This window comes from Perognathus longimembris, chromosome 15, assembly GCF_023159225.1.
Source record: "Perognathus longimembris pacificus isolate PPM17 chromosome 15, ASM2315922v1, whole genome shotgun sequence".
Classification (NCBI taxonomy): Eukaryota; Metazoa; Chordata; class Mammalia; order Rodentia; family Heteromyidae; genus Perognathus; species Perognathus longimembris.
In genome coordinates, this window is record NC_063175.1 from 41,757,433 (window position 1) to 41,783,504 (window position 26,072).

Below are 26,072 nucleotides of genomic sequence, written 5' to 3' on the forward strand. Positions count from 1 at the left end.
AAGGTGTTAGAAAGATTACTGGGCCTCAAAAGGTTTTGCTTGGGGGGGGAATCTGATTCCTATTGTTGGATGTATCACATGGCTATTATTGGTAATTTCAAGCTATCTGAGTGTAAGAAGAACTCTGTGTGTGTGTGTGTGTGTGTGTGTGTGTGTGTGTGTGTGTTTAGCTCTAAATTCTGTGGCTTTAAAATCGCATAGTTGGTGAATCTACCCCAGTGTCTTCTTCTCCCTGATGGCCACATGCTCATCTCCTTTTGGTGCTAGGATACTCTACACAGCTTCCTATTTTATCATTGCTCCTTTCATCAAAGGTGACCCATACTGCATCTCTCTCACTCCGTCTGTGGAGAGTGGGCACAGATGGCTAATCGGACACAGTAATGCTGGCTATGTTATCAACTAATGACTCAGCCCTCCCAGATCCCATGCAGCCCTTGATCCTCAGAGTGAGAGGGCAGCGGGGTTCTGCGAAGATTCCCCATGGTCAGGGATCTTCCAGCTACGCAGATCAGAGCTGACCCGGACACAATGGGGGCTGTGCGTGTCGTACGGACTTTTCCTTCTCAAGGCCCAGGCCTCCTCCGTCATGACCTCTTTAGGAACTCTGTGAGTCCTCTAACAATTTGTCACTTCCACACCCCTGCCACTCTAGAGTTCCTCTGAGACCCCCAAGGTGAACATATCACCAGGCACCACACAGTGAGCTGGGGTGAGAGTTGTAGCCTTCTAGTAAAAACTTTGTGTCTTTAGGTTTTTTGTTTTGTTTTGTTTTGTTTTATTTATTTACTTTTTGGTGCCAGTCCTGAGGTTTGAACTCAAGGCCTGGACACTATCCCTGAGCCTTTTCACTCTGTAGTAGCCTGGCATGCTACTACTGAAGTCACAGTTCTACATCCAGCTTTTTAGTGGTTAATTGGAGATAAGAGTCTTACAGATATTCCTGCCTGGGCTGGCTTTGAACTGCGATCCTAAGATCTCTGCCTCCCGAGAAGCTAGGATTAGAGGTGTGTGCCACTGATGCCTGGCCTTAATTTTTCTTTTTTTAATTAGAACAACAAGCACTAGGAAGCAGGTACAACATGAACCCATGGAAAGTGAGGGTGACTCTGACCTTGAGCATGCTTCGGCTCTTTCTGAGGCCCTGTTCTGCTGCTTTCTTCCCTTGGAGAAAGGACACAGATGCCCCGGATGCAGCAGAAGTGGGAAGAAATCACAGGCAGGCGAGGCACGGCGTTCTTCCTATCTTCACTGGCTGGAACTTGGGCTCCAGCCCACATTTCAGGCTCCACATCAGCCTCACTACCTCTGGCTCATCGGTGCCACAAATTACTTTGCCACCTTCACTGAGAGAGCTTGCCCTCTCCTGTGCACCTGCTCCTGCAGCCAGGCGCTCTATCAAAACTGACAGCCAACCCTGCAGGCAGGAATGTGCATGATTTAAAAAAAAAAAAAAAAAAAACCAATAGGGCACAGTGGTGCATGTCTTGGATATTTTGAGGAGATATAAATTGATCAATAGAATTTACCAAGACAGGAGAGAAGAGAAGAGAAGCAAAGGTTGATCAGGACACTGGTACGAGAGACACAGTAGGCAGCTGGGCTGAAGAGCGTAAGTGCTGCTGTTGCAGCTCCAGCTACTGCTACTGCACCAATATGGGCTTGGGGGCGGATTTTTAAGGGTTAGTGGGGTGTTTTGCTGATTGATCTCTCTCTCTCTCTCTCTCTCTCTCTCTCTCTCTCTCTCTCTCTCTCTCTCTCTCTCTCTCTCTCTCTTTGTGGACCCTAGTGACTGGCTGTCTCCTTCGTTTTTTTTTTTTCAGATTATGGTTTAAATTTTGCACACGTAGGAACAGCTTGAGAGCTTGGTTCTCATAGCTGCATTCCATCTTGCCCATTTCACGGGCTTAACTCACGTCCTCATTCACCTGGCCATTCGGCACCCTTGGCTCACCTATATTTTATCCAGATGTTGGTATTTCACCGTCTACCATGTCTCTTTAAAATGAGAGCTTCTTTCAGGGTGCCTACCTGGAATCCCAGACTCTCAAGAGGTGGAGGTAGGATGAGCAAGGTTTGGGACCAGCCTGGAAAAAGCACAGATTCTGTCTGGAAAATAAAAAGGAAAAGGACTAGCAGTGTGGCGCAAGTGATAGAACACTTGCCTGGCAAGTGAGGTCCATCCTTCATATCACAAATAAACAAAAAACACCAGTAAAGAACCAAGTAAAGATTTGGATCAACACAAAGTAATAAGTGGGAGAGATTGTAACTACTGGGTAAATATGAAAAGGATTTCCCCTTGTATTTTAACTCTCTTCAAACAGAATTTCATAAATGATTTGTTAATGTTAAAAAACAACAACACCAGTACCTTCTCTGTCTTCCTAATGCCCTGAGTTGTATCTTCCTTTCATCTTTCTTGTCAACCAATCCAAAGGCTTTAACAAAAATGAGTCCTTATTCAGTAGCCCACCACATTTATATCTGGGAAACATAAATACCACATTTTGCACCGGAGTAAACCAGTAATTTTGGGATTGTAACACTAGGGAATGATGCAGTACCTCTGTACTGCAAGTCAGGGATGTGGTATTCCTATTGACAGCGCTAGCACTGTCTTAGATGTCTACTCACCACCACCACCACCCCGCACAGCCTCAGTTTCCCCAGATAATAATCCATGCCCTCTGTGTCCTTCTTGGCTTGTGCTTCAGGATCCAAGTGGATCATGAATGTAGAATTCATTGGAAAGCAATAAGGACTACTTCATTCCTTTTCTGAGTGTTTGCTGAGCTCAAGCCCTGTGTGGGAGGGAGCTGGGGAGGGAAGAGGCTGTGTTTCCATTGTTACCCTGCCACTTCGGGGGGGGGGGGCACTTCTCATATACCCCAGTGCAGAAGAATTAGATGTTCTGATGCCCTCTTGTTGGGCTCTCTTCAATGGAATGAGCTGTGGAAGGTTAAGATGAAGAGAGACTACTTCTAATGCTGTAGATGTGCAGGTCATCCCCATGCCCATGGGAATGGCATCAACACCGGCTCCACCCTGCTTCCCTCCTCAGATACTTCCTGCTTTAGCTTCTTGCCCCCTTCTCCTTTCCCTCCCCCACCCGTGATGATGAAAAGGCTTTGTTTTTGGTGCTTTTATTTATCTTATGTGCATTTAAATCCATTCTCATTTAATCCTCTTAAAAAGTGCCAAGCACCTGGGGCAAATGGTCCCTTTGAAAAAGCAAGGAAAAGGTTTTCTCACACTTCCGCTGGCTGGCAGTGGCCGAGGGGGCCCTGAGAAACAGGGCCCCTCATGTCTCCCAGAGGGACTGTCCTGATGCCATCTTCTTCGTCAAGTCTGTCTGGATTCTGGATGGAAATCAATCCTCTCCACTCCTCTGTCACTTTTCCCCATCCCATAGCCTGGATCTCCTCACGTCAGTCATAACACCGTAACACCCCTGTCATTGGGGTATGTGTCTCTACGCCTTTTGTCTCCCTGGCAGAGAGTCCTTTGCTTTTTGAGGGTTTCATGTTGGCTTACCGTGGCTGGACCTCCCCCTCAATTGGTTTTGTGAACTTTCCTGAAAGATAGCAGATGGGAGGCCAGGTAAGGACTGGATGGGCCTCTTGGTCAGGCATGACCTGTCCAGGAGTAGGCAGCAGCCTAATTCTTACCCACCCCCCTCCTTATAGGTAGACAGTATCTCTCCTATGCTTCCCCCTTCCTCTTATCGGCAGATAAAATGTGGGGTGAAGAAGATGTCAAGAGAAATGGTCTTCTTGTCTCCGATGAGCCTCTGGCCTTATCGGGGCTGTAAGACATTGTCACAGGGGCTGGGAATATGGCCTAGTGGCAAGAGTGCTGCTTCGTATACATGAAGCCCTGGGTTCGATTCCCCAGCACCACATACATAGAAAATGGCCAGAAGTGGCGCTGTGGCTCAAGTCATAGAGTGCTAGCCTTGAGCGGGAAGAAGCCAGGGACAGTGCTCAGGCTCTGAGTTCAAGGCCCAGGACTGGAAAAAAAAAAAAAAAGACATTGTCACATAACCTTCTAGGTCTGTGTCCCTCTTCCTAACCATATTGGGAGGTCTTGGTTTGGGCAATAAAGGCTGTATAGGTGCAAACAGGGTATGGCATTGGGGTGGCAGCGGGGGGAGAAGCTCTGATGGTTCCTTCTCTGCAGAGGCAGCATGAGAAACACTGGCACCTGTGTCATCATCACTCAGCTCCCTGACTGCTGTGACCTTGGACAAGTCCTTTTCCTTATGTGGCCCCTTGCTGAAATAAGAAGTCTGCACAAAGACATCACAGCCATCTTGTCCATTTCCTGTATTTCCCAGGTGGTACAGCTGGAAAGGGAAGAGCCCTGCCCCAGGCCATGCAGCGAGCGCCGAGCGTGGGCTTTGATTGTGCCCCCACTTCTCAAGGGTCTTAGCTGCCTCCCAGGATGGCCAGTGCCTCTCTGCTACGTTCCTAGGCTTCTGGTTAGGATGACATGAAAAGGAGAACACCAACATGCTTTCAGATGTCCCAAGAGCTAAATCACTAGCAGAACCATTTGCCCAAGTCGATGTCATGGTAAGGGCAGGCAGACACCAGGCCATCAGCTTTCCCTCCACTGATTTGGGCCCAGCTCTCAATACCAGGGCCCCGGGTGAGCCTCAAGGCCCCTGCCTGAGGCTGACATCCTAGCCCTAAGCCCTGCTTTGAATCCCTTTCTTCCTACCTCCTCCGCAGGCACACTTATTAGTTTCTTTGTTGCTCATGTCAAGAAACGGTGGCTAGATGATCAGAGTGTGTGTTCCTTTGGGTTTAGTCCATTAGGAAGTACATAATCTTAAAAGAAAAAGAAATCACTGAAAATTTCACTCTGTAGCCAGATGCCAGTGGCTCATGCCTATAATCCTAGCTGCTTGGGAGGCTGGAATCTGAAGATTGCCATTTGAAGTCAGCCCAGGCAGGAAAGACCAGGAGACTCTTATTTCAGATTAACCACCAAAAAGTGGACTCATGGCCCAAGTGCAAGAGCACCAGCCTTGAGTTAAAGCTAAGGGACAACACCCAGTACAAGGTCCAATACTGGTACACAAACACATGAAAATCTTTCCTGTGTAAATGCTAAGAACCTTCAAGAACACTCTGAGGAGCAGACAGAGGGCCCAGGTTGTACACTGACATTCTGACGGGAAGTGCTCGCAGATGCCGTCTTCTGTTGTCCCATCCTAGACCTACAGATTCACAAGCTCTGAGGACACTTCACTGATTCTTAAGCTCTTGACCTCTTAAGGACCACTGATCTGAGGAAATGGGGAGGCTTGCCCGTGGGCAGAAAGCGGGGACTCCTGGTGTATTTGCTGCTGCCTGTAGTGTGGTCCTCACACTTGAGCACGGTGAAGATGCTGTGGGTGAATTTGGAGCAGGTGCTTTAACTGGAGGGCAGCTAATGAAAGGCTATGGAAGCACAGACTGCTTTGTAGGGCCTCCTTCACATCGCTATGGAAACTGCTTATTTCCCTGGCCCAGGTTTGGTGGAAAACTACACAAACCAGAGACCTACACAAAAGGAATGTTGGTTCCGTTTAGGTTCGATTTCAACAGATGTTTGAAACTCATTTTGAACAACATATCCTTTTTATTCTAGTATAAACGAGTGCACTAAGATATTATTTAAAAAGCAGAACATTGGTTTCACAGTTGAGTGAGAGGGAGCATCTGAGGGCTCAGCAATTGACTGTAGTTCATTCCGGCTGCAGTTTGATCTAAGGCCCCAGAGGAGGCAGAAGAGCACATGAGGCTGAGCGCAGACGACGGCTTGCAAAGTCTTGTGGGAACTCTGGCTAGCAAGGCTTATGCTAGTTTAATATGGAGTCCCCTCCCTTCTCCCTGCTGAGCCTGCCTTTCATGGCTCAGTAGGCCTGGAAAACTCTCCATCTGCCTGAGAAGGGCTACCTCCCCGCCCCCCAGTAAACCCAAATGCCTGTGAGGGTGGCCTAGAGGAAGCATGCTGATCTCTGTGGCTGAAGTAGAGTGTTGAGTTTATGATCTGGATGCTCTACACAGGGCAGCTGGCAAAGCCCAAAGTTCAGGGAGCGGGAGAGACTTATTCAGGACCTGGAAGATGACCCAGACCATCTTGTTGGAACTGTGAGCAGTCCAGCCACCCACAGAGGCCCTGAGAAAATGGACCCCTAGGAGGACACCTTGCTGACGGGCCAGCTAGCAGGAAAGGTCACTTTCTTCTTAAGCCGCTAAACGTCTTATTCCAAATCAGTGGAGCTGAAAAGATTTATTTATAACACTGTGAAATATCCCCTTTTAAGAGGGGGAGAAAATATGGCCTAAGGGATTAGAACTGAGGTTGTACTAGAGAGTCAGGTGTCCCTAACTTGGGCAGACTTGGAGACGCTAATTTCCTTGGCTTTCGGTGCCTCCCTGCCTGCTTCCCACTATAGAAGCAAGGCCCTGGGAAAGACAGCTCGCGTCGCCCTAGGCTTCATGGGTGCCTCCTCTACCAACTCTCAAACCACCGCACCCAGGCACCCATCCTGGGAAGCCCCTCTACTGAGCTCCGGGGCAATGTTATACATCTTTTTTGGTACTTTTGGTCAGAGACTGGAATTTGAACTTGGTACCTGATGCTTTTGCTCATTGGCTAGTGCTTTACCAACTGAGCCAGGCTTCCAGCCCTGATGTTATACACCTCTCACAACTGCTATGGGCCCTGGCACCAGCCAATTAGGACAGAAGCCAGCCAGAGTCCTCAGAGAGGGTCCTGGAGGTGGCTTGCTTGCCAGGAATGGACTCTTTATGCCCAGAACAAAGTGATGAGCCAGGGAGTCAGGAGCTAGGGGCAGTAGGTATTTGCCAACCTTACCCTAGGCCAGAACTGTTCCAGTACACACCAGCCCTGCATGGCTGCTGCCTCTCCAACAAAGCTCCCCCTTTCCACTGGATGCCTGGCTTTCCCTGGGGACCAGCACTGCTTAAATGCTTCAAAGGGCTGGATGGCTCTCTCCTTCCTGAGAACTCCTTCTTGTGAATGCCACCTGGTATTGATCTTTCAGCGTGGATGCCACTTGCTTTGTTCCGTTCTAGAACATACTGCATGCTGGGACTGAAGGGAGCTAGTATGTTACAGAGTGCAGGCTTGCTGGTCACAGATTCTTTGTTATCTGAGAGTATCTTGATTTTATTTATTCTCTCTCTCTCTCTCTCTCTTTCTCTTTCTCGCTCTTTCTCATGGTACTGGGCTTTGTTTGAACTCAGGGCCTCACTTGCTAGGCTGGTGTTTTACCACATCCCTAGTGTGGCTTTTTACTAGTTATTTTCCAGATAGCCTGATCTCAAACTGTGATCCTCCAGACCTTAGCCTCCCAAGTAGCTAAGATGACAGACAATGAGGCACTGGCATCCAGTTATCTCTCTCTTTAAAAAAAAAAAAAAGTTGTCTCCTCTGGATATGAAATTCTGAATTTATGAGACTTTTTTCCTCTGTTACTACTTGAAAAAAAATATTGCTTTATTTTCTGTCCCTGTTGAGAAGTTGGCTTTCATCTGTATTGTTTTCCTTTCAGGATAATGCATCTTTTTTCTCTGGCCATTTTCAGTTTTTCCCCTTCATCTCTAGCTGTTGATGGCACAGTAGTATAGAACAGAAGGCTTAGGCATTGAGGACCATACTGACAGGATTTTCCTGACTTCTGTGGCTCTCTTCTAGGTCAGAATCACACATCTTTGAATTCCAAGAGACCAGCCCTTTTCTCTCCCAGTCCATTTGCTGCCACCCCACTGGCCTTGTGAGATGACATCCCTGACTTGTCACCATTCCCTGAGGGATTCCCTAGCCATTGCCCGCTCTGGTCCACACACTGCTCCCTCTGTTCCCTCATCCCTGCGGATTCGAGGTCCTGATCTGATACGGCATGTTGATGATGCTTTCAGCTGTTCCCCAGGAGGTTGTAAACCACTGAGTATCCCTTGCTGTTGTTCCCATCCAGTTAAGATACAAGACTCATCCCATTCATCTCTATATTCCCAGCACCTAGCTTCCTATCTAACCCATAGTAAGTGCTCCATAAATGCTGATTGGCTCATGGACAAGCCCCGCCTCCAACTTCCTACTGAACACAGTATGGTTCCCCAGAGCCTCCAGGATAAAGCTTAATGCCCTGTCCTTGGTCAACTTTCACCCTGGATCTAGTCCTTCTAAACCTCTACTGGCTACAGCCCCTTTATCTCTCTATACAGTAATATTCAGGCACTGTTATTCAATGCTTGATAGACCTTAACCTACTTAATCTTCCTGACAGGAGTTAACCTACTTAATCCTCAAAACAAACTAGTGTATTAGCTGCTATTGTAACCCGGTAAAGCTCAGAGTCACTTACCCGCTGTTCACCCAACCAGTAAATGACAGAGCCAGCATGTCTGGCTTAGGAAGCCACAGTTTTCATCGTCCATTCTGCTGCTTTGGTGGCTATGTCGATGACAGTATTTCCAGGGCTCACACCACCTTGCCTGCTTGCCCATTGTCTTCCTTGTCTGATTGTTTTTGCAATGTGTTTTCCAGAAGGAATCCTCTGTGACCAGCAGTCCACAGTCAGTGGGAGTGTGGCATCTCTGCTGTGGAAATGACATGGTGTTCATGCTGTTGCAGAGCTTTGGGGCAGGATTTCACACGATGGGCTTGTAGTGAGCTTGTAGCCAGCTGACTTCTGTTGATTCTGTATCCCCTGGTTTTACATTTATATGCCTAATTTTTATGTATTTATTTTTAGCTCGAGTGCAGGGTTTTTTCTGTTCTTATCCCAGGAAAATGTCATCTTCTTGGTTTCAGACAAATTCCCGAGGAAATCCTTTATCTTTATCCAATCACATAACCTTGACCTTCCCAGCTTTGTAATTTATAAGACAGTCTTCTAAGACTTCGCCCAGATTGCTAGTTAGAATGAATGTACCAAGCCAGGAGTCAATGGCTTGGGTACTTACAATCTTTGCTACTTAGGAGGCTGAGATCTAGAAGACTGCATTTTGAGGTCAGACTAGGTTAAAAAAAATTCACTAGACTTTATCTCCAAAAATAAATAGCAAAAAAATAAATAGCAAAAAAATACTGTCATCGACATAGCCACCAAAGCAGCAGAATGGACGATGAAAACTGTGGCTTCCTAAGCCAGACATGCTGGCTCTGTCATTTACTGAACAGGGCTGAACGAGTGTCTATCAAATAATGTCTGTAGAATCTCCTTATTCCACATTGAGGTCAGCGGTCAGATGAAACAGAAGAAGGCCCATGAGCCTCATGGCCATGGAGAAGACCAGAGTTGAAAGCCAAGAGCGCCAGCAGAGGCAGGAACGTGCAGCGCAAGCACAGGACGCCACTGGGAGGCACTTACCAAGCCAGGAAGGACCTCCTGGCCCACCCAGAGACCCCAGATTGCAGATGCAAGGCCCTGGGAGAACAGAGAGCCTTTACTCAGAGTGTCCAGCCTTTGCCCAACATCCTTCCTTCCCACTGGAGGCTGGCACTGTCATTCCACACCTGCAGGCTTTGTTTGGGGAAGATGGCAGGTGTGAAGTCTGTTATCTTCTTGAGATAGATGATTACCCTTGGCACCCAGCTCGGGGGTGGGGTGGGGGGGTAACACCACTGTCTCAATGACAAGTGATTGCCACCTTTGTTCACAGTCAGACAGACAGGGGCCCACAAGTTTCGCAGTAAAAAAAAAAAGAGTGGCATCAGCAAATAGCAAAATGCCAATTAACAAGAACTTTTAATTATCTAGAGCAGATATTAATTATCAGACCCAAGGCTGAGACAGTCGAGGAATAACTCAGAAACCAGCCTGTCTACACACCCAGGCAGGGAAGCTCAAAGCAAGGAACAGGAGGCTATGAGGGAGGAAACAGAGAAGGAAGGGAGGTGGAAGAATGGCAAGTAGGCAACCGCAGAGGCCTGACAATACCGCCCCCCAACCTTGTGAGCCCCTTACACACGGCTCTCAACTCCCCCAAACAGGTAACTTTTCCTGAGGTGATAACACAATCTGTTTTTGGCTTCATGGGGAGCAGAAAAACACAGCAAAATAAGAACACATCAGGAATTTCTCTTGATCTCTGTTCTTTTTTTTTTTTTAACTTCAAATTAGTTTCTAGTCTGAACATTCTGTAGAGCAGCCTGCCAAATGTAATTCAAGGCTTCCACACTCCTACCTGTAGCCTTGTACCACAATAAAAAGTTAAGAAAGAAAGACTTGGTTCCTGAGGAAGCCATTCAGTCATCAAAAATTAAATTCTGTACCCTGGGTGCGATGTACCAAGAAGGCAGGAAATTGCATGAGGATGTTTTAGAGATATTTCCAGCAATAGGGGTTGAGATGCAACATTTTTTTCTGCTTAACTCTTAACTAGCCAGAGCACCATGATTCTTCCTGAGTGGTACCAACACCCATCTCTTCCTTACATTCTTTGCTACATTCTGCTTCCTCTTTTTCCTTCCTGTTCTTTCTCTGGACAATGGATTTTCTTTCAATGTGGCTCCTGGAGAAGGATGTAGAGCTCAGGAATGTGCAGTTTGTGGCAGCATGGAATGACTCTGCACCAGGAGAATCCCCTTCCTCTATCATGGCCTTCAAATCCCAACTACCAGGTGGCTCTGCTTCCTGGCACATCCATCTGCCCCAAACCTGCTCAGGCTCGCCACAGAATTCCTGCAATCACCATGTCCATCCTCTGAGTCTTACCACCCTGCCCTTCCTCCACTTTGCTGAAGCCTCTCTTCTAGCCAAACACAGCTTATGGAATCAACCATTCTTGGTGTTTACAGCAAACCTATCTCTAGAAAACCTATCTCCAGAAAAGGCACATGGAAAAGTGGACATGGGCAGAGCTCTCAGGGAAGTACCTGCCCAGCTTCTGACTCTTCTACAAAGACAAATGGAATAGTCTCTGCATGGATTTCCAGAATAGAAGGGAAAAACCTGAATGGATGCTACTGGAGAAAGATGGTGGGACCCTTTTTTTTGTACACAGTTGGCCTCCAACAAACTTCATTATCTGTTTGTCAAATCCACAGCAAGTCGGAGGCAGCAAACTAAGGACTAGACAGACACTCTTCCAGCAGAGAAGTGACAGCTGATTGCCTGAGCAGAAAGGAAATAGATAAGCATAAAAGTGGATGTAAAATTACCATCATAGTGCTCAATGGCACATATATTGTACTAAGGACAAGATGTGCTTGCATGGGTGGTGCATAAACCCCGGCAGTTTGATTTTATTATTTGATTCCTATGATATAGAAAGAGCGTATACTGTTCTCTCCTATTCTACAGATAAGGAACTAAGGCCTAGGGGCTGGTAGACTTTCTTTCTGGCCTTGGCCCCAGGGCTCTTTTCCTGAAGATATTTCCATGTTCCTAAGCACTCTGTGTCTATGCAGGGGCTTGAAGAACCCATGGCCAGATGTACCGGAGGTCTTTTGGGCCTCTGTGACCTTATCCTAAAGTTTGTGCTGTTTTCCTTGATTTGCATGCAAGGGTACCATCAGTCCCCATAGGGATCTTGACTGCTCCTCAGACCCACTGAGTTAGGATAGGCTGAGGCTCCCAGGCCTGAGTCACAGAGAACAGTGCAGAACATAGCTGCCCGGACCTTGAGTCTTGCAGTGCAGATCATGGCTGTGAGCTTCCTGGGAAAGCTGCTGCGGGTGAGCTTTGTAGCTGAATCCACAGATCTGAGAGGTGGAGGCTGGCCAGCCCTTGCCCTGCAGGCCATACACCGAATAAACCACCCAATCTTCTGGCCAGGAGCCAAAGCACCAGCTGTTGCGGCACCCATGACACAGCCTGAGAAATCAGGTACAGACACAACCCTTTTTAGTAGCTGAGCTTGTTTACCCAGGTTGTGAGTGAGAACCTGCTTAATGAGGGTAATTACACACATAGACACTTGTTGACAGCAGTAAACACCAATGCTAGCTGACAGCCTGGGGGTTAAGGACCTTGGGACTTGCATGGATATTGGTCTGGTATGGCGTCCCATGCACAAACATGGATTAGACTCATGATGTCCAAGCAGCTGGAAAGAAGAGAGTGGATGTGAAGGAAGCATGAAGGAAGGTTCAGACACCTGATTCTGCAGTGTCGAACAGGGCAGACTTACTTGGGAACGTGTCAGACGTGCAAGTTCTCAGATCTACCTGAGAACGGAAATCAGAAGGTCAGAAGCTCTGGGGGAGGAAACTCGGCCATCTGAGTTTCAGCAAGCTCAAGTTTGAGAATTCTTAAGGGGGTGCACACATGCCTGCTCAGACCTGAGAATGAGCCCAGTGGCTCAAGCCTGTAACCCTAGCTGCTTGGGAAGTAGAGATGAGGCAATGAGGTTTGAGAAGAGCCGAGAGGCTCCATCTCAACCGATAGCTGGGTGCCATGGTATGCTCCTGTCACCCCCCAGCAACATGGGGCATGACAGCCCGGGCCAGCCATGAATACAATGACCAAGGCAAAAGGGGCTGGAAGCATGGCTCAAGTCATAGAGTATCTGCCTAGCAAGTATAAGGCCCCGAATGCGGTCCCCAGTACTGCCCCCCAAAATAAGACCTGGATTTGTTTATAGCTTTAACACACTCAGTATCACTGTGTCTTCTTGAAGCTTTACCCATCTGGGAAACGGGAAGATGAATTATGATTAGACCAGGTGTGGTTGTCCCATGACTGTTTCCAATCCCAGCTTCTTGGGAGGTAGAAACAAGAGGATGATTTAAGGACAGCCTGGCACAATTTCTAAGGCAGCATCTCAACAACAAGCCAGGATTGGTGGCACACACATGTAAGCTCAGTCACTCAGGAGATAGGCATAGAAGGATCAAGATCTGAGTCTGGCTGAGGCACAAAAGCCTATCTGAAAAACAAACTAACAGCAAAAGCCCTGTTCATTAGAATATAAGATGCCCCATCCCTGGACACTTTCTGTCAGAAACTGGCAATAAATAAGTTTTTTCCTTTAAAAAAATTATCCTTATTATTATCTTTTAGTGGTTGTACAAAGAAATTGCCATTCAACAAAGCAATATATGAAAACAACAATGTCCACTCCTTTCAACAGTCTCACCTACCCTTCTCAATCCTCACTTTCTCTTCTCTCACTTTTCTTAATTTTGCAGGATATACAATGAATTCTTGATCGTATTCCCCTCCTTTTCCTCTTCATTCCTCTACTCTTTTCCCCTTCCCCACTCCCTACCCTTTTCAAATATCCATTTCCTGGAGTTTATTTTGTTGGACTTTGATGTTGCCTTTCTAAAGAATTACACTGTATGTAATTCTAAAGAATTACTCTATTACACTATTACTGCCCCTTGAGTCTGCCACATTTCAGTTAAAATATTTGGCTATACTTGCATAGCATCCAATGCATTTACTTGTATATTTATTTACTGTGGTGCCAACAGCTGGAAGAAAATCTACCCATAAAGATACCTGGCCCTTTACAGAGTCTCTGTAGGAATGCCTTGGGCTACTCCATCGCTGTGAAAATGGTTAAGCCACAGTTCAGACATGGATTGTTGTACGTATTATAGTTTGCAAATCCAAACTCATGGGCAGTACTGTGTGGGTAATGGAAAAGCTATGGTCACTACTCTTTGTGGAGCCATCTGTTGGGAGTGGGCAGGAATGACCACTTGGAATAGTGGAATGGGGAGCAAAAGGCCCAGCCCCTCTTCATAGCTTCCCCCTCCCCCCATCCCAGCATTCTCTCCTAGCAGCCTTGCAGATGTATTGCCAAGTGGGGAGATTGAAATCCCTGCCTGGTCTCAGAGATGGCTGGGAATGTGATTTCTTAGCTGTTTCTCTAGTTTGGGTGCTCAGTGAAGTCATCTATGGGAGCAAGATGGCCAGGGGAGGAAATCAGAGACTTGTCCCTGTGACCAAAATCTTACCAGCCATTTGTGTAAGGGGAAGAAAACACTTCAAAACCACATTGGCTTCTTGGGTCAACACAATGCACTTTAATGAGAGCAGTTCCATACACAGGCACTTGGTAACAGTTGTAAACACAAATGGTAGCTGACAGCCTGGGTGTCGAGGACCTTGGGACTTGCGAGGTGTTGGCCTGCTGTGTGCATCTTTTCTACTTAGGAAAGCCAAGATCTCCTCACAAAGCCTGGCATGATCTCCAGGAACTTTGCCTCTTCCTGTTAGATGTGCCCTGCTGTGGACAGCTTCTGAAAGTTTCTAGAACGCTCTCCTGGGTCTGCCTTGCCTTTTCCCTCTGGTCAGGGCCAGAGTTGCCGCTGAGTTCATGAGGCTGAACCTGGCTCCAGTCTTGTCACCAGTGCAGCCCTGCCAAGGGCCCTAGCCATGTGACGTAACAGTCATGTGACTGTGTCTCTATAATGTGTGCAAAGGTGTTACGTTGAGAGCAGTTTGGTAAAAAAAAGTAGTCTACTGCCATTTTCACGTCCCCCTCCCCTCATGAGGTAGAGGTGCTGGTATGGCCTGGAATTTGGGGGTTTTCACTAAGAGGAGGCAGCACTGGAGCTCATATAGTGTAGGAGCCAGATGTGTTTACACAAATTGCAATTAATGCTCTATACATTCAACTTCCTGCAGCAGTTTTGGGGTACCAGGAACTTGTAGGAATCTTCCTGTGGCCCATTGAGCCAGCTCACAGGGCTCATAACCCAACTAGGGCCAGCCCTACCACTCAGAGAGAGTGACTACAGCTAGGAACCATCAACAACCTGGGCCCTGTGTAACAATTCAAGGGGAGTTTAGTCACCACATACAAAAAGAGGAAATATCCCCCACACTACACAGCTCCCACACAAATAATATTCAACAAGATGCTCAAATTGGATGACAACCTTGCAAATATATATTAGCAATAACTCTTTTTGTCTGTGTATGTGTGTGGGTACTGGGGCCTGAACTCAGGACTTCATGCTCTTGCTTAGTGATTTCTTTTTCCTGCTCAGGACTGGTGCTCTCCCACTTGAGCCATACGTCCTCTAACATACTTTTGCTGGTTAACTGGAGTTAAGAATCTTGTGGGTTTGTCTGCCTGGGCCAGCTTGGAACTGTGATCCTCAGATCTCAGATTCTTGAATAACTAGGATTCCAGGCATGAGCCACCAGCCCACAACCCAAAAATGAATTTTGAACCTGAGAGAAACTTCTCAAATATCAATCATATTGAAGGATCAAACACACTGTGTATTATCTTTTCAGTTTTCTCCCAGTTATCTTTAAATTCTCTCTGCAGAAAATGCTATTACAGAATTGTCACAGGAGAGATGATCAAAAAGTATGCACTACGCTCACATGTGTTAACTTGCAGTTTGCCAGGCAGCTAATTAGTGAATATGTGATTTTGATGAATTCTGTGATGTTTGCAGTATTTGTTGGCTTTTTATGATTTTTGAACGTGCTGCCATTACTTTTCTGATTCAAAATACAAATTCACTCTGTGTTTACTATTTGGTTTTATGTGTGTGGCAGTGCTGGAGCTCGAACTCAGGGCCTGGGCTCTGTCCCTTAGCTTTTTTGCTCAAAGGTGGTGCTCTACTGCTTGAGCCTCGGTTCCACTCCCAGTATCTTTTTGGTGGTTAATTGGAGATAAGAGTCTCATAGCTTTCCTGCCTGGGCTGGCTTTGAACCTTGGTCCTCAGATCTCAGCCTCCAGAGTAGCTAGGATCTGGGATGTGAGCCGAGGGTGCATGACAACATTTGATGTTTTTAAAGAGGCCCTCAAGCCCAAATTGTCCCTGTCCTCCTTTCTCTGTCTTCATTCTGCGACTGCCTACCCTCCGCCAGTGAGGACTGTCACCCGGGTTATCCTGTCTTTGCAACTGAGTCACCGCAGCAGGTTCCTGACTTGTAGCACCATAGACAGGGCTGCACCCACTAAAAATACTTAATAAGTACCTGCATCAGAAAATAACAGAGCGTGGGGTTGGCGATTTCCTGGGACAGGTGGCCTGGGCAACCGCCCAGCATGTGGCCATTTAGAGGTGGTGCACATGTCAAGGCCTCTGTACCTTCTCCAGAAAGAGACAGGCTTTGTAGAGAGAATGTCGCCCCTGCTTAACAATATCCTGGCAGGTACTCGGTCACCATAGTGAAAAGACCCTTCTGGAGGTCAGCATCAGCCAGTGAGTGAGCCAAAAGCCTATGCCCTCCCAGCCGAGGAGGGGGGCAGGGAGGAGGGGGGCCTCAGAGCTGCTCCTCCAGTCAGCCGGCCCTCCTTCCCGTCACATGCAGTTCCCACCCTGCCCTGCCTCCTTTTCCCGACCCAAACGTTCCATCCTATCTCCAAACCTATGGTGAGCGTCGCTGGCCTTGCTGATGGTCTTCAGGGTGACAGCTGCCAGCCCTCGGCCTCCTCTGCTTGCAGGGCCCAGGCACACCGCGGCAGTGGACTCCTGCACACGGCGAGCGGAAGCCCTCATCCACAAGGGCTGCATGCACTACGCAGGCGCCTGCCCCCTGTTGACATGTAACTGGACTGTGTTATCCTTCATTTCCCATGGTCTGGCCTAAAGACATCTAGTCCCTACAGATGCTCCTATTTAAAAAAAAAAAAAAAAAAAAAAAAGAGGATATGTGGTCCAAGAGATTTGGTGAATGGCACAGGCTAAAGCCTCAACTAGGAGATCTTCAGACTTTATAAATAAATGCTGGTGCCAGCCTGTCCCAAGAGTATTTGAGATCACGCCCTATTGCTTATTAGCCTCTTTAGGGTACGGGCACACAGTGACCTGCAGGTGAGATTCCTGACCCAGGACAGCCAGGCAGCCAACATGAGGATGAGCAGAACTTTCTCTGGCTCTTTCTTCCACTCTGTGCAGACAGCTACTTCCTCCTGATTGGCGGGGCCTGCTCGGGCTATTCTCTACAGCAGCAGCCTCGTCCTCCCCCACATCCCAGGCTTTCCAGGCAGACTCTGCAGAGAAGGACCTCCCTGGGGCCCATGATGGTCCCCTCTCGCAGCCTCTGAACACATAAGCCACCTGAGGTCCTAAGATGTATGTCTCACCCCTTCCATGCCCAGGTTCCACCGGATTCTACTCAGGTATAAGAATGCCCTGATGAGGTGCCTCTCCTAGGCCACAGAAGCCATCTGGGCTGTCTTTGGGGAACGCTGCGGGTTAAACCCCAGAGCCTGCTGAGAAGTGGGGAGTCCAGAGGCGTGACTTCTGTTCCGAGTGGGCTCTGAGCTGAGGAGGAGAGGAAGGGAAGAGCAGTTGGGAAAGCTGCAATGTTGGGGGGCAGGGAGGTGTGCACTGGGGTGTGTCCCATGAGGCCTCAGTGAGATTGGTGGGACTGTCCAAGATCTAATGAACAAAAACAAATCAGCACATGGCAAAGAGTCCTTATTATCACACCATTGCAAGAAGGCTCTATGTATTTATGGTTTTGATGGTCCTGGGGCTTGAACTCAGGGATTGGGCACTGTCTCTGAGCTTTTGTGCTCAAAGCAGTGTTCTATCACTTGTGCCACGGCACCACTCTGGCTTTTTGGTAGTTTATTGGAGATGACAGTCTCAGGGACTTTCCTGCCCATGTTGGCTTTGGACTGGGATCCTCAGGTCTCTGCCTCCTGAGTAGCTAGGATTACAGGCATGAGCTGCTGACATTGGGCTGGCAAGAAGGCTTTTGGATAATATCGTCTGTCTCTCCACGGTGGCGGTGTCAGGGGGGAATCCATGTAAGACCTTGAGTCTGACCTCAAATTTGGCCCAGGACCCAAGCAGCCCAGAAGCCTCAGTTACCACAATTCCATTCTATGAGACAGAAATCCACACCCTGCCCCTGGTGAGCCTCTTGATTTCCAAGGACCTGAACAGAAACGCTGCCTTAGTCCTGTGGTGTTTTTTTTAAACCAATCAATTCAACTCGAAGATAATTTCGTCTTGACTAGAGGCCATTTCCTAACATTCCTGGGCATGCTGTTGAACAAGAACTTCAAGCAAACCATCATGGTATAGCAATCAGTTCTTTAGCTGGAGGTTTTGTTTTTGTTTTTTATGCTGGTACTGAAGTTCAAACTCATGGCCTTGTGCTCTCACTTGACTTTTTCACTCAAAGCTACCACTCTACCACTTGAGCCACAGCTCCATTTCTGGCTTTTTGATGGTTAATTGGAGATAAGAGTCTCACAGACTTACCTGCCTGGGCTCGCTTCAGACCTCGATCCTCATATCTCAGCCTCCTGAGTAGCTAAGATTGCAGGCATGAGCCACCTATGCTCACCTTGCTCTCAGCTTTTTGTTCCTACATTTTAATGAGATCTCTGAGAGGAAGATTATCTGGGTGGGAAAAGAAAAGTCAGATGCTGCCCTCTCCTTTGGAGGATGGAAAGGGGAGACTTATGGCTCAGATGAATTTCTCTCAGGTTCCCCATGGAGCCTCTTTGTACTCTCTCTCTCTCTCTCTCTCTCTCTCTCTCTCTCTCTCTCTCTCTCTCTCTCTCTCTCATCCCTCTTTGGAAGTATATGGCTCACATATACAGGGATCTGCCTTGTTCAATGCTAGAACCCAGTCTCAGCCCTGCCAAATCTGTGTTTCTTTTGGTTGTGTCATTGACTTCTCTGTATCTGTTCCTAGGTCTGTTTGATAAGTAAATGAGATAGAAACCCTCAGAACAGTGCCTGGATCATTGTTAGACCTCCATAAATATTAGATATTGTTTGATTTTTTTTTATTTTCCCTAGATCAGCTGTCTAGGAAAGACCTCCAAAGTTACTTAAAGATTCATCTCATCTTGAATACAACTAGAAATTGAAAACTTACAAGTTGGGGGTTATGGGATTTTTGTTTACCTTCTCAAAGCAGGGGAATGGAAGATCTCTGAGACGCAGGTTCTCTCTCAAGTGTGGAGTCACCTTGGGAATTCTAACAATGACTGGTGCCTGAGTCTCATCCCAGATGTTCTGGGGCAATTGGTGTGGTAGATGGTCAGGATTGTTCTGAATTCCAGCTTTCCCCTTGTCACTCAGCAAGACAACTGTGTTGATGGCCTGGTGGTGAGTACATCTTCCCAATAAGCGCCATTTGCTCATGCACTGACCCCTTCACCATTAAAATCTAAATCACTTTAACCAAGCAGACCTCCTCTCTTAATGATTGCTATTGAAGCTGGGCTTGGTGATAAGTATGTATAATCCCAGTTACTAGGGAGGCTGAGGTAGGAGGATCAGGAGTTTGAGGACAGCCTGGACTACATAGTAAGCCCCTGTATTTAAAATAAATTTTAAAAAGGAAAGGAAGATGCTGTTGACTGTGATATAGCACCCTAGGATGCAAATGGCCCACAACAGCCAAACCAAGCCTCTCCCTCCTTCACCTCCTTAACCAGCCCAGCCACTGGTCCTGTGAGGGTGGTGGCATTAGGATTGCTGATTCCGGTACAGCTCTTAAACAAACAAAAAACACGTGATCATGTCTCAGAACTGTCAGAGGATTTGGAGTGCGTGATGGGCTCAGGAAGGATGGGGGCTGGAGCTTTTATCTGTGCCTGTGATCTCTAGTTGAATTAGGAGACAACCACATTTCAACAAAGTGCTTTTTAAAAAGCAGCCCAACTCCATCACTCCCTGGCCCTGCTGTTTAAGAGGAAGGGGAATCGCATTATGCTAAGTGAAGCAAGCCAGACACAAAGGGATAAATCCAGTGTAACTGCATTTAATGGAGGGCTAGAGAGCAGTCAAGACTCGGAGAGGCAGGATGGTGGTGGCCCAGGTAGAGGCAGAGGGAGTGGGGAATTGACATTTACAAGGGACAGAGTTGAGTTTACATGACGAACAGCATCCTGGTGATGGATGGTGGTGACAGTGGACAGTATTGGGAGTATACTTAATGCCACCACCAAACCAGTAAAGGCCAGCTGTAGTGGCTCACACCTATAATCCTAGCTTCTTGAAATGCTTTAGATCACAGTTGGAGGCCAGCCAGGGCAAAAAAAAAAAAAAGTTTGTAAGACTCCATCTCAACCATTGGCTGTTCACAGTGACACATGTCTATCATCTCCAGTGACAGAAAAGCCAAAGTAGGAAGATCACAGGCCAAGCTGAGAATAAAGCAAACCCTACCCTGAAGATAACCAAAGCAAAGGAGCGGTGGGAGGTGTGGCTCAAGTGGTAGAGTGCCTGCCTGGCTAGCAGGAGGCCCTGAATTCAAATCTCAGTAATCTCCTCCCCCCCAAAAAAAAAATATATATTAAGATGGTAGCTGGACACCGGTAACCCAAGCCTGAAATCCTCACTACCTAGGAGGCTGAGAATAGAGGAGAGGGGACCTCTGTTCCAGGAGAGCCCAGGCAGAATGTCCTAAGGAGTCCGTCTCACTAGAAGCTACGTGTGGTGGCACATACCTGTCACCCCAATCACAGTGGGCAACAAAAGTTAGGAGGATTACAGTCCTACAGTCCTGCCTAGGCAGGAAGCATGAGTCTATCTTAAAAATAACAAGCACACAGAGAGAGAGAGAGAGAGAGAGAGAGCGCGTTTGGAAGCATGGCTCAGTGGTAGAGTGCCTGCCTAGTAAGCATGAGGCCCCAGTATTTCACACACACACACACACACACACACACACACACACACACACACACACACGGATCTGCCGGACTACAGGAACTTGCATGGTTTTTTGACTGGATGACTGGGAATGAAGTGGTGAATTTCAGTGGCAGGACCTCTTAGAGTGGGGAGTGGGGAGGATGGCCCTGGAAAAGAGACCAGCAGATCAGACCATGTGGGAAGTTCACGACAGGTCTGTGTAAATGATTTAGCTGAGCTATTTCTTTGCCTTTGCCTATTTGAGCTGCATATATAGACTGTGCCAGCTGATTTACTCTCGATTCTAGTATGAACTGTGCTTTTAAGATTGTGTTTTTGTCCTTTCATTGGACAGATTCCCTGCTATGTGCTTTTATGAAAATGAATTTAATAGACTGAGCTTGGAGTCAGCAAGAAGCAGGCTATTTGGCTGGGCTGTTATTCCTTTTCTAAAAGGTTTTTCGGGTACCTCAAATGTATATTGGCACGAATAAGCATTATATTCTCAGAGAGGGAGAAGATCGTGGAACAGGGGGCCATATATTTCTGCTTAAACTGGGCCTCTGGGAAGGTGATGCTGTTCTAAATGGTCTTTTGAGAAGTGTCTGTGATAGCAAGAATTAACCTTTGTGATTGGTCCATCTGCTGCTCCTCTGCCTGCCTCTCCTGTCTGCCAGGCTCCTCATAAATTCCTGGGCAAGCCAGCATATTAAAGCTCACCAATGGCCTTGTGGGTTCAAGACTGAGCCCCTCAAAAGGCAGCTTGATCAGATTAATAAATAGACTCTGAATTTAATCAATCAGGGTCCCCATCTTACAGTTTGAGATGCCATGCTTAGAACATGTAGGTACTAGGAACATGGTATTGACACCTGACCCCATGAAGCTGACGGTTCTGAACCTCTGCCTGCCTAGAGGAGCCAGTCCCCACCTTGGAGAGCCCTGGAGGTCTCTCCTAAGTGTGGGGTAGTAGAACTCCTTAGTTAGATCAAAGCCTGGTGTTCAATCCCAGACATGCCACTTGGAGCCTGTGTGAGCATGGGTGTATTGCTTACCCTCTGTGTGCCTCCATTTCTTTCCCGTAAGATGACTATAATAAAAGCCCTACCTCAGAGGGTCAGTTGAGGATCAACTGAGCTGATCTACCTAGAGCAGTGGGAGCAGTAGGCTGAGTGGCTCAGTATACGTTAGCCTGTCCTAATTCCATTGCGGGTTTCTGTCACATGTGTTGACTTTCATCCTCCCCAAATCTCAGCAACAAGCATAACCACTCCTGCACGTCTGAAGGCAGCTCTCCTGCCTGTCTGTCCCTCCGTGTTCTCCAGGCTAGTAGTACCATGTCTCCCCACTCCCTGCCTTTGTGCAGAGCCTTTGATTTCCAGGAGGTCTCCAGGGAGCCCAGACCCCATAAGAATCACAATATCCATGCCACAGCCCCATTGTAGGTGGGTGGGTGGCTGGGTAGATGGATGGATGGATGGATGGATGGATGGATGGATGGATGGATGGATAGATAGATAAGGGATGGGTGAATACATAAATGGATGGATGGATGGAGAAATGGATGAGTGGATAGATAAATGGATGGATGGATGGATGCCTGTGTGTATAAATGGATGGGTAAAGAGAACAGGCTGGGGGCAGGTGGGGACATGGAGGGGGAGAGCCTAACTGGTGTCCACCCACCCAGAAATGGGGCCCATCCTGTTGGAGTATCTTTGATCCAAGCCATTCTGAATCCTCTGGCAGGCAGCTGGGCTTGGGAACTGGCTCCCTGATTCCTCCGCAAAGGGAATGGGCAAGCTTTAATTATATCTTCTCCCAAGATCTGTTGGGGCCTTGATGATGCTGCACATGGGGAAACTACTGCTAGATTATTTCCCAAACACCTTTGAAGTCTTCCAAAGCACGGCTTCTTGTGGGGTCCACGCCACTGGAAAGAGGTAGCAAAAGTGGTGTAGTAGGAGCAATAACTACAGAAGGCCCCCCCAAGAACCCCATGGAAAGATCTAGAAAGAAAACTCAACTGTCTTTCATCCCCAGTGGTGATTCTAGAACCTTTCTGAGCAGGGAACACCATGGGGTGGGATGTTGAGGGACCAAAGACACTTGGAAGGAACAAGTCTAGTCCTACTGTCTGTTGCACACTGAGCAGAGGTCATGGAGAATTGCCTAAGTGTGGGAGGCTTCATGACTTCTACAAGCCTCACAGGATAATCCAGCCCCAGCTGCCTTCGGACACCTGCATCAAGGCAGTACCTGCCCTGTCCAGGTGGGTCAGCTCTGATCCCCGAGACGGAGTTGCAAACAGGATAGAACAGCTATTGGAGGATTTCCCCCTTGTGCTAACTTGTGATGAAATTGAGCCTGGATAGTAAAGTGTTTTCCTTTCCTAGAAAGCTCTGATTTCCACCCCATCGATCTGACTGAGACTTTTCCTCTGGTTGCAGACCACTAACATGGAGGGTGGGGTGCAGAGCTTCTCCCCCTCAGACCGTCAGGTCTCAGCTTCTCACTGGTCTCCCTCATCCCACTAGCCACCCTCGGACCCCAGAGGTGGAGCCTTTGGTTTATTTCCTCTCATCTGTCCTTCCCAGGGCTCCGCAAAAGACACTGCAACCTCCCAGACACTCCGCTGCCCTGTGGCTTCCAAAACAATCCCCTTTGCATTCTGTATAGGAGACAAGGAGCCACATAGAAATGGCCAGTGGCAGACACAAATTCAGCAGGTTCTTGGTCTTTCTTGAAAGGCAAGGTAGAGCCAGGAAGGAACTTACTTAGCTTATATCTCATCCTGGTCCATAATACTAGCCCAGAAGCATCCTCCAGGATAGGTGTTTCCAAAGGAAGCCCTGTGCCTTCACTTTTATCCAGTCATAGATCCTACAGACTCATTCTAGAACATTCCATTCCAGAAAAGTATTCATTGTTTTAGTTTTCCTCACACTATCTCACCCTCTAACTGGAACAAAAACAATAAGCCAAGCCCTTGTTTATAACCTGAGCACCTAGAAGTGATCTGCAGATAGTTTGGCTTGTCTCTATAGTTTTCAGAATCACATTTAGACTCCTAACCAAAGACTCTATGCACAGCATGGGTGAGTTGCATTGCTCTAAGTGAAGGAATTCAGACACAGAAGGCTATGTTTAGATGACATACTGCACAGGGTACAACTGGGGGACAGGTTGGGCATGGTGGTACATACCTAGAATCTCAGCACTCAGGAGGCTGAGGCAGGTAAATCCCCTTCTGCAAAGAACCACAAGGATCTCATGAGTTTCCCCCACTCATGCTCTTGAGCCCCACAATCCAGGCTCAGTCATCCTAACTAGACCTCTGTTCACACGAGTGCATCCTTGAAGGTCAACAGGAAAAGATCAAGAATGAATGGGACTCTGAAGGATGCCCTGTCTCTTTGGGAGAGACTATTGCAAGAAGCATTTGTAGGAAGAAGCATTGTATCTGGAAATAGTGAATCCATGGAACATGGCCTTTTGTTTTCCAGGGTTATCTGTCCGAGGGGTTGGTGACAAAGTGGTACCGTTCTCCACGACTGCTCCTGTCCCCCAACAATTACACGAAAGCCATTGACATGTGGGCAGCTGGCTGCATCCTGGCAGAGATGCTCACTGGGCGAATGCTCTTTGCTGGTAAGTTGCTAACTGTGCTCTTATGGGGTGGAGGGCTGAGCACAAGACACGTGGGAATCCCCACACAGGCCGACTTGTCTCTGCAACGATTTCTTTGGCTTTTTTGTGTTACTTCTCAGAAGCACATTACTATAATTGCAGGCAGAAATTCGGTAAAAGTTAACATAAGCCCTTTGAACACAGAACTTTTTCAATTAAGTAGCCACTTTGCTATGGTATGGATGTTTGTATCCCCGAAATCATATTCAGGAGCCCTAAATCTAACCCCAATCTAGGAGTATTAAGTGATTAGGCTTTAGGGACATGGTTTGATTATGAGGGCACCACCCTCATCAATAGGATTATACTCGTTAGCTACTCAGGAAGCTGAGATCTGAGGATCACAGTTTGAAACCAACCTGAGCGGGAAAGTCTACGAAACGCTTATCTTCAAATAACCACAAAAAAGCCAGAGGTGGAAATGTAGCTCAAATAGTAGAGCATCAGCCTTGATCAGAAAACCTAGGGACATTACTCAGGCTGAGTACAAACCCCAATACTGGCACGTGTGTACACACACACACACACACACACACACACACACACACACACACACAGAGCCCTTCATCCCTTCCACGATGTGAGGATGCAACAAGAAGACACTGCCTGTGGGGAACGAGCCCTTTACCATACATAGAATCCACTCGTGCCTCGATCTTGGACTTCTCAGCCTCCAGAACTGGAAGGAATAAATATTGGTTATTTATAAGCCGCCATATCTATGGTATTTTGTTATAACAGCTTCAATAGTCTAAGACACAATTATATTCTCACACCTTGAACTTGACAGCTGAAAACTGCCATCTTACATTTTTGGGCTCCATTCTCTCTCCTCTCTCCCTCCCCCCCCCCCCTTTCTACCCCTTTTCTCTCCCTGTCTCTTTCCCTCTCCCATCCTGCAATCACATTAAGTGACCTAACACATTCCTAGTCCATCAGGATGTTTTAGTCACTTTGTCACGAAAATCCTTTCTCTGCTTAGAGAGACTAAAAGGACCCCATCGGGGTGGACTTTGGTACTGTAGGTACCTGCTTGATAAGCAGTCACAGCATTTGAATAGATGTTGTATCATAGGGGACATTGCGGGAGACAGAAGAGAGCTCAACTTGGGATACCAGCTCCGGAAAGCCTTAGGTCCCCTAGGAGCCTGGGGTGGGGAAGGGCCTTCTGCAGGTGAAGGTGGCTCTGAAGGCTACACAGGAAGGAAAGGCATGGCTGAGGGTTTAACCTAGCAGAGGCGAGTGGAAAGGCTACTTGGCTAAGAAGAGGAACACAAGTAAGGATGTTCTGGCATCCAGGCGCAGGGAGACAGCTCTGGCTGGTACAAGCAATGGCAGATCACTAATGCTATGGGGGCCAGTGGTTGCCTAGAAGGTGCGATGAGTTACCAAGACACACAGCTCCTTAGGCACACAAACATGAACTGTCGCTCACTCCCACATCTAGCTCAGTGCTTGGTATGGAGAAGGCATTCAGTATATCATTACTGACTGAACAAATGAATGAACAAATGAGCGTATATATAAATGAACGAATGCTTGGCTTCATCCTATCCGACCACACTTCTCCCGCAGACCTGCTGACCTTCCTCCTTCATCACAAGGCAGTATGCTTATGGTATATCCCAAATCTAACATATTATTCCTGATTTTTCTTCCTCCTGAGCATTTTCTGGGTGGGACCTCCCCTTTGCAAACTTCGGGGGAAGGCTCCTTCCCAGCCTTCCATAGACAGCATGCAGAGGCATATGGGAAGCTTTGCCCAGGCGACGCCCATCTCCATAGCCCTGGCTGACTTCATCCACGCGAGAATGGCCAGTTCTGGAAGC

At 47.6% G+C, this 26,072-nt stretch overlaps 1 protein-coding gene across 1 annotated transcript in view; it reads left to right on the forward strand.

Annotated features, from left to right (window-relative positions):
- The window catches only part of Mapk4 (mitogen-activated protein kinase 4), a 33,779-nt gene that overhangs the window by 1,071 nt on the left and 6,636 nt on the right, over nt 1-26,072 (forward strand). The window contains exon 2 of the mRNA XM_048363236.1: nt 24,060-24,204. Within this exon, the coding sequence (XP_048219193.1) occupies nt 24,060-24,204 (145 nt within the window). The remainder of the gene's footprint in view (nt 1-24,059; nt 24,205-26,072) is intronic.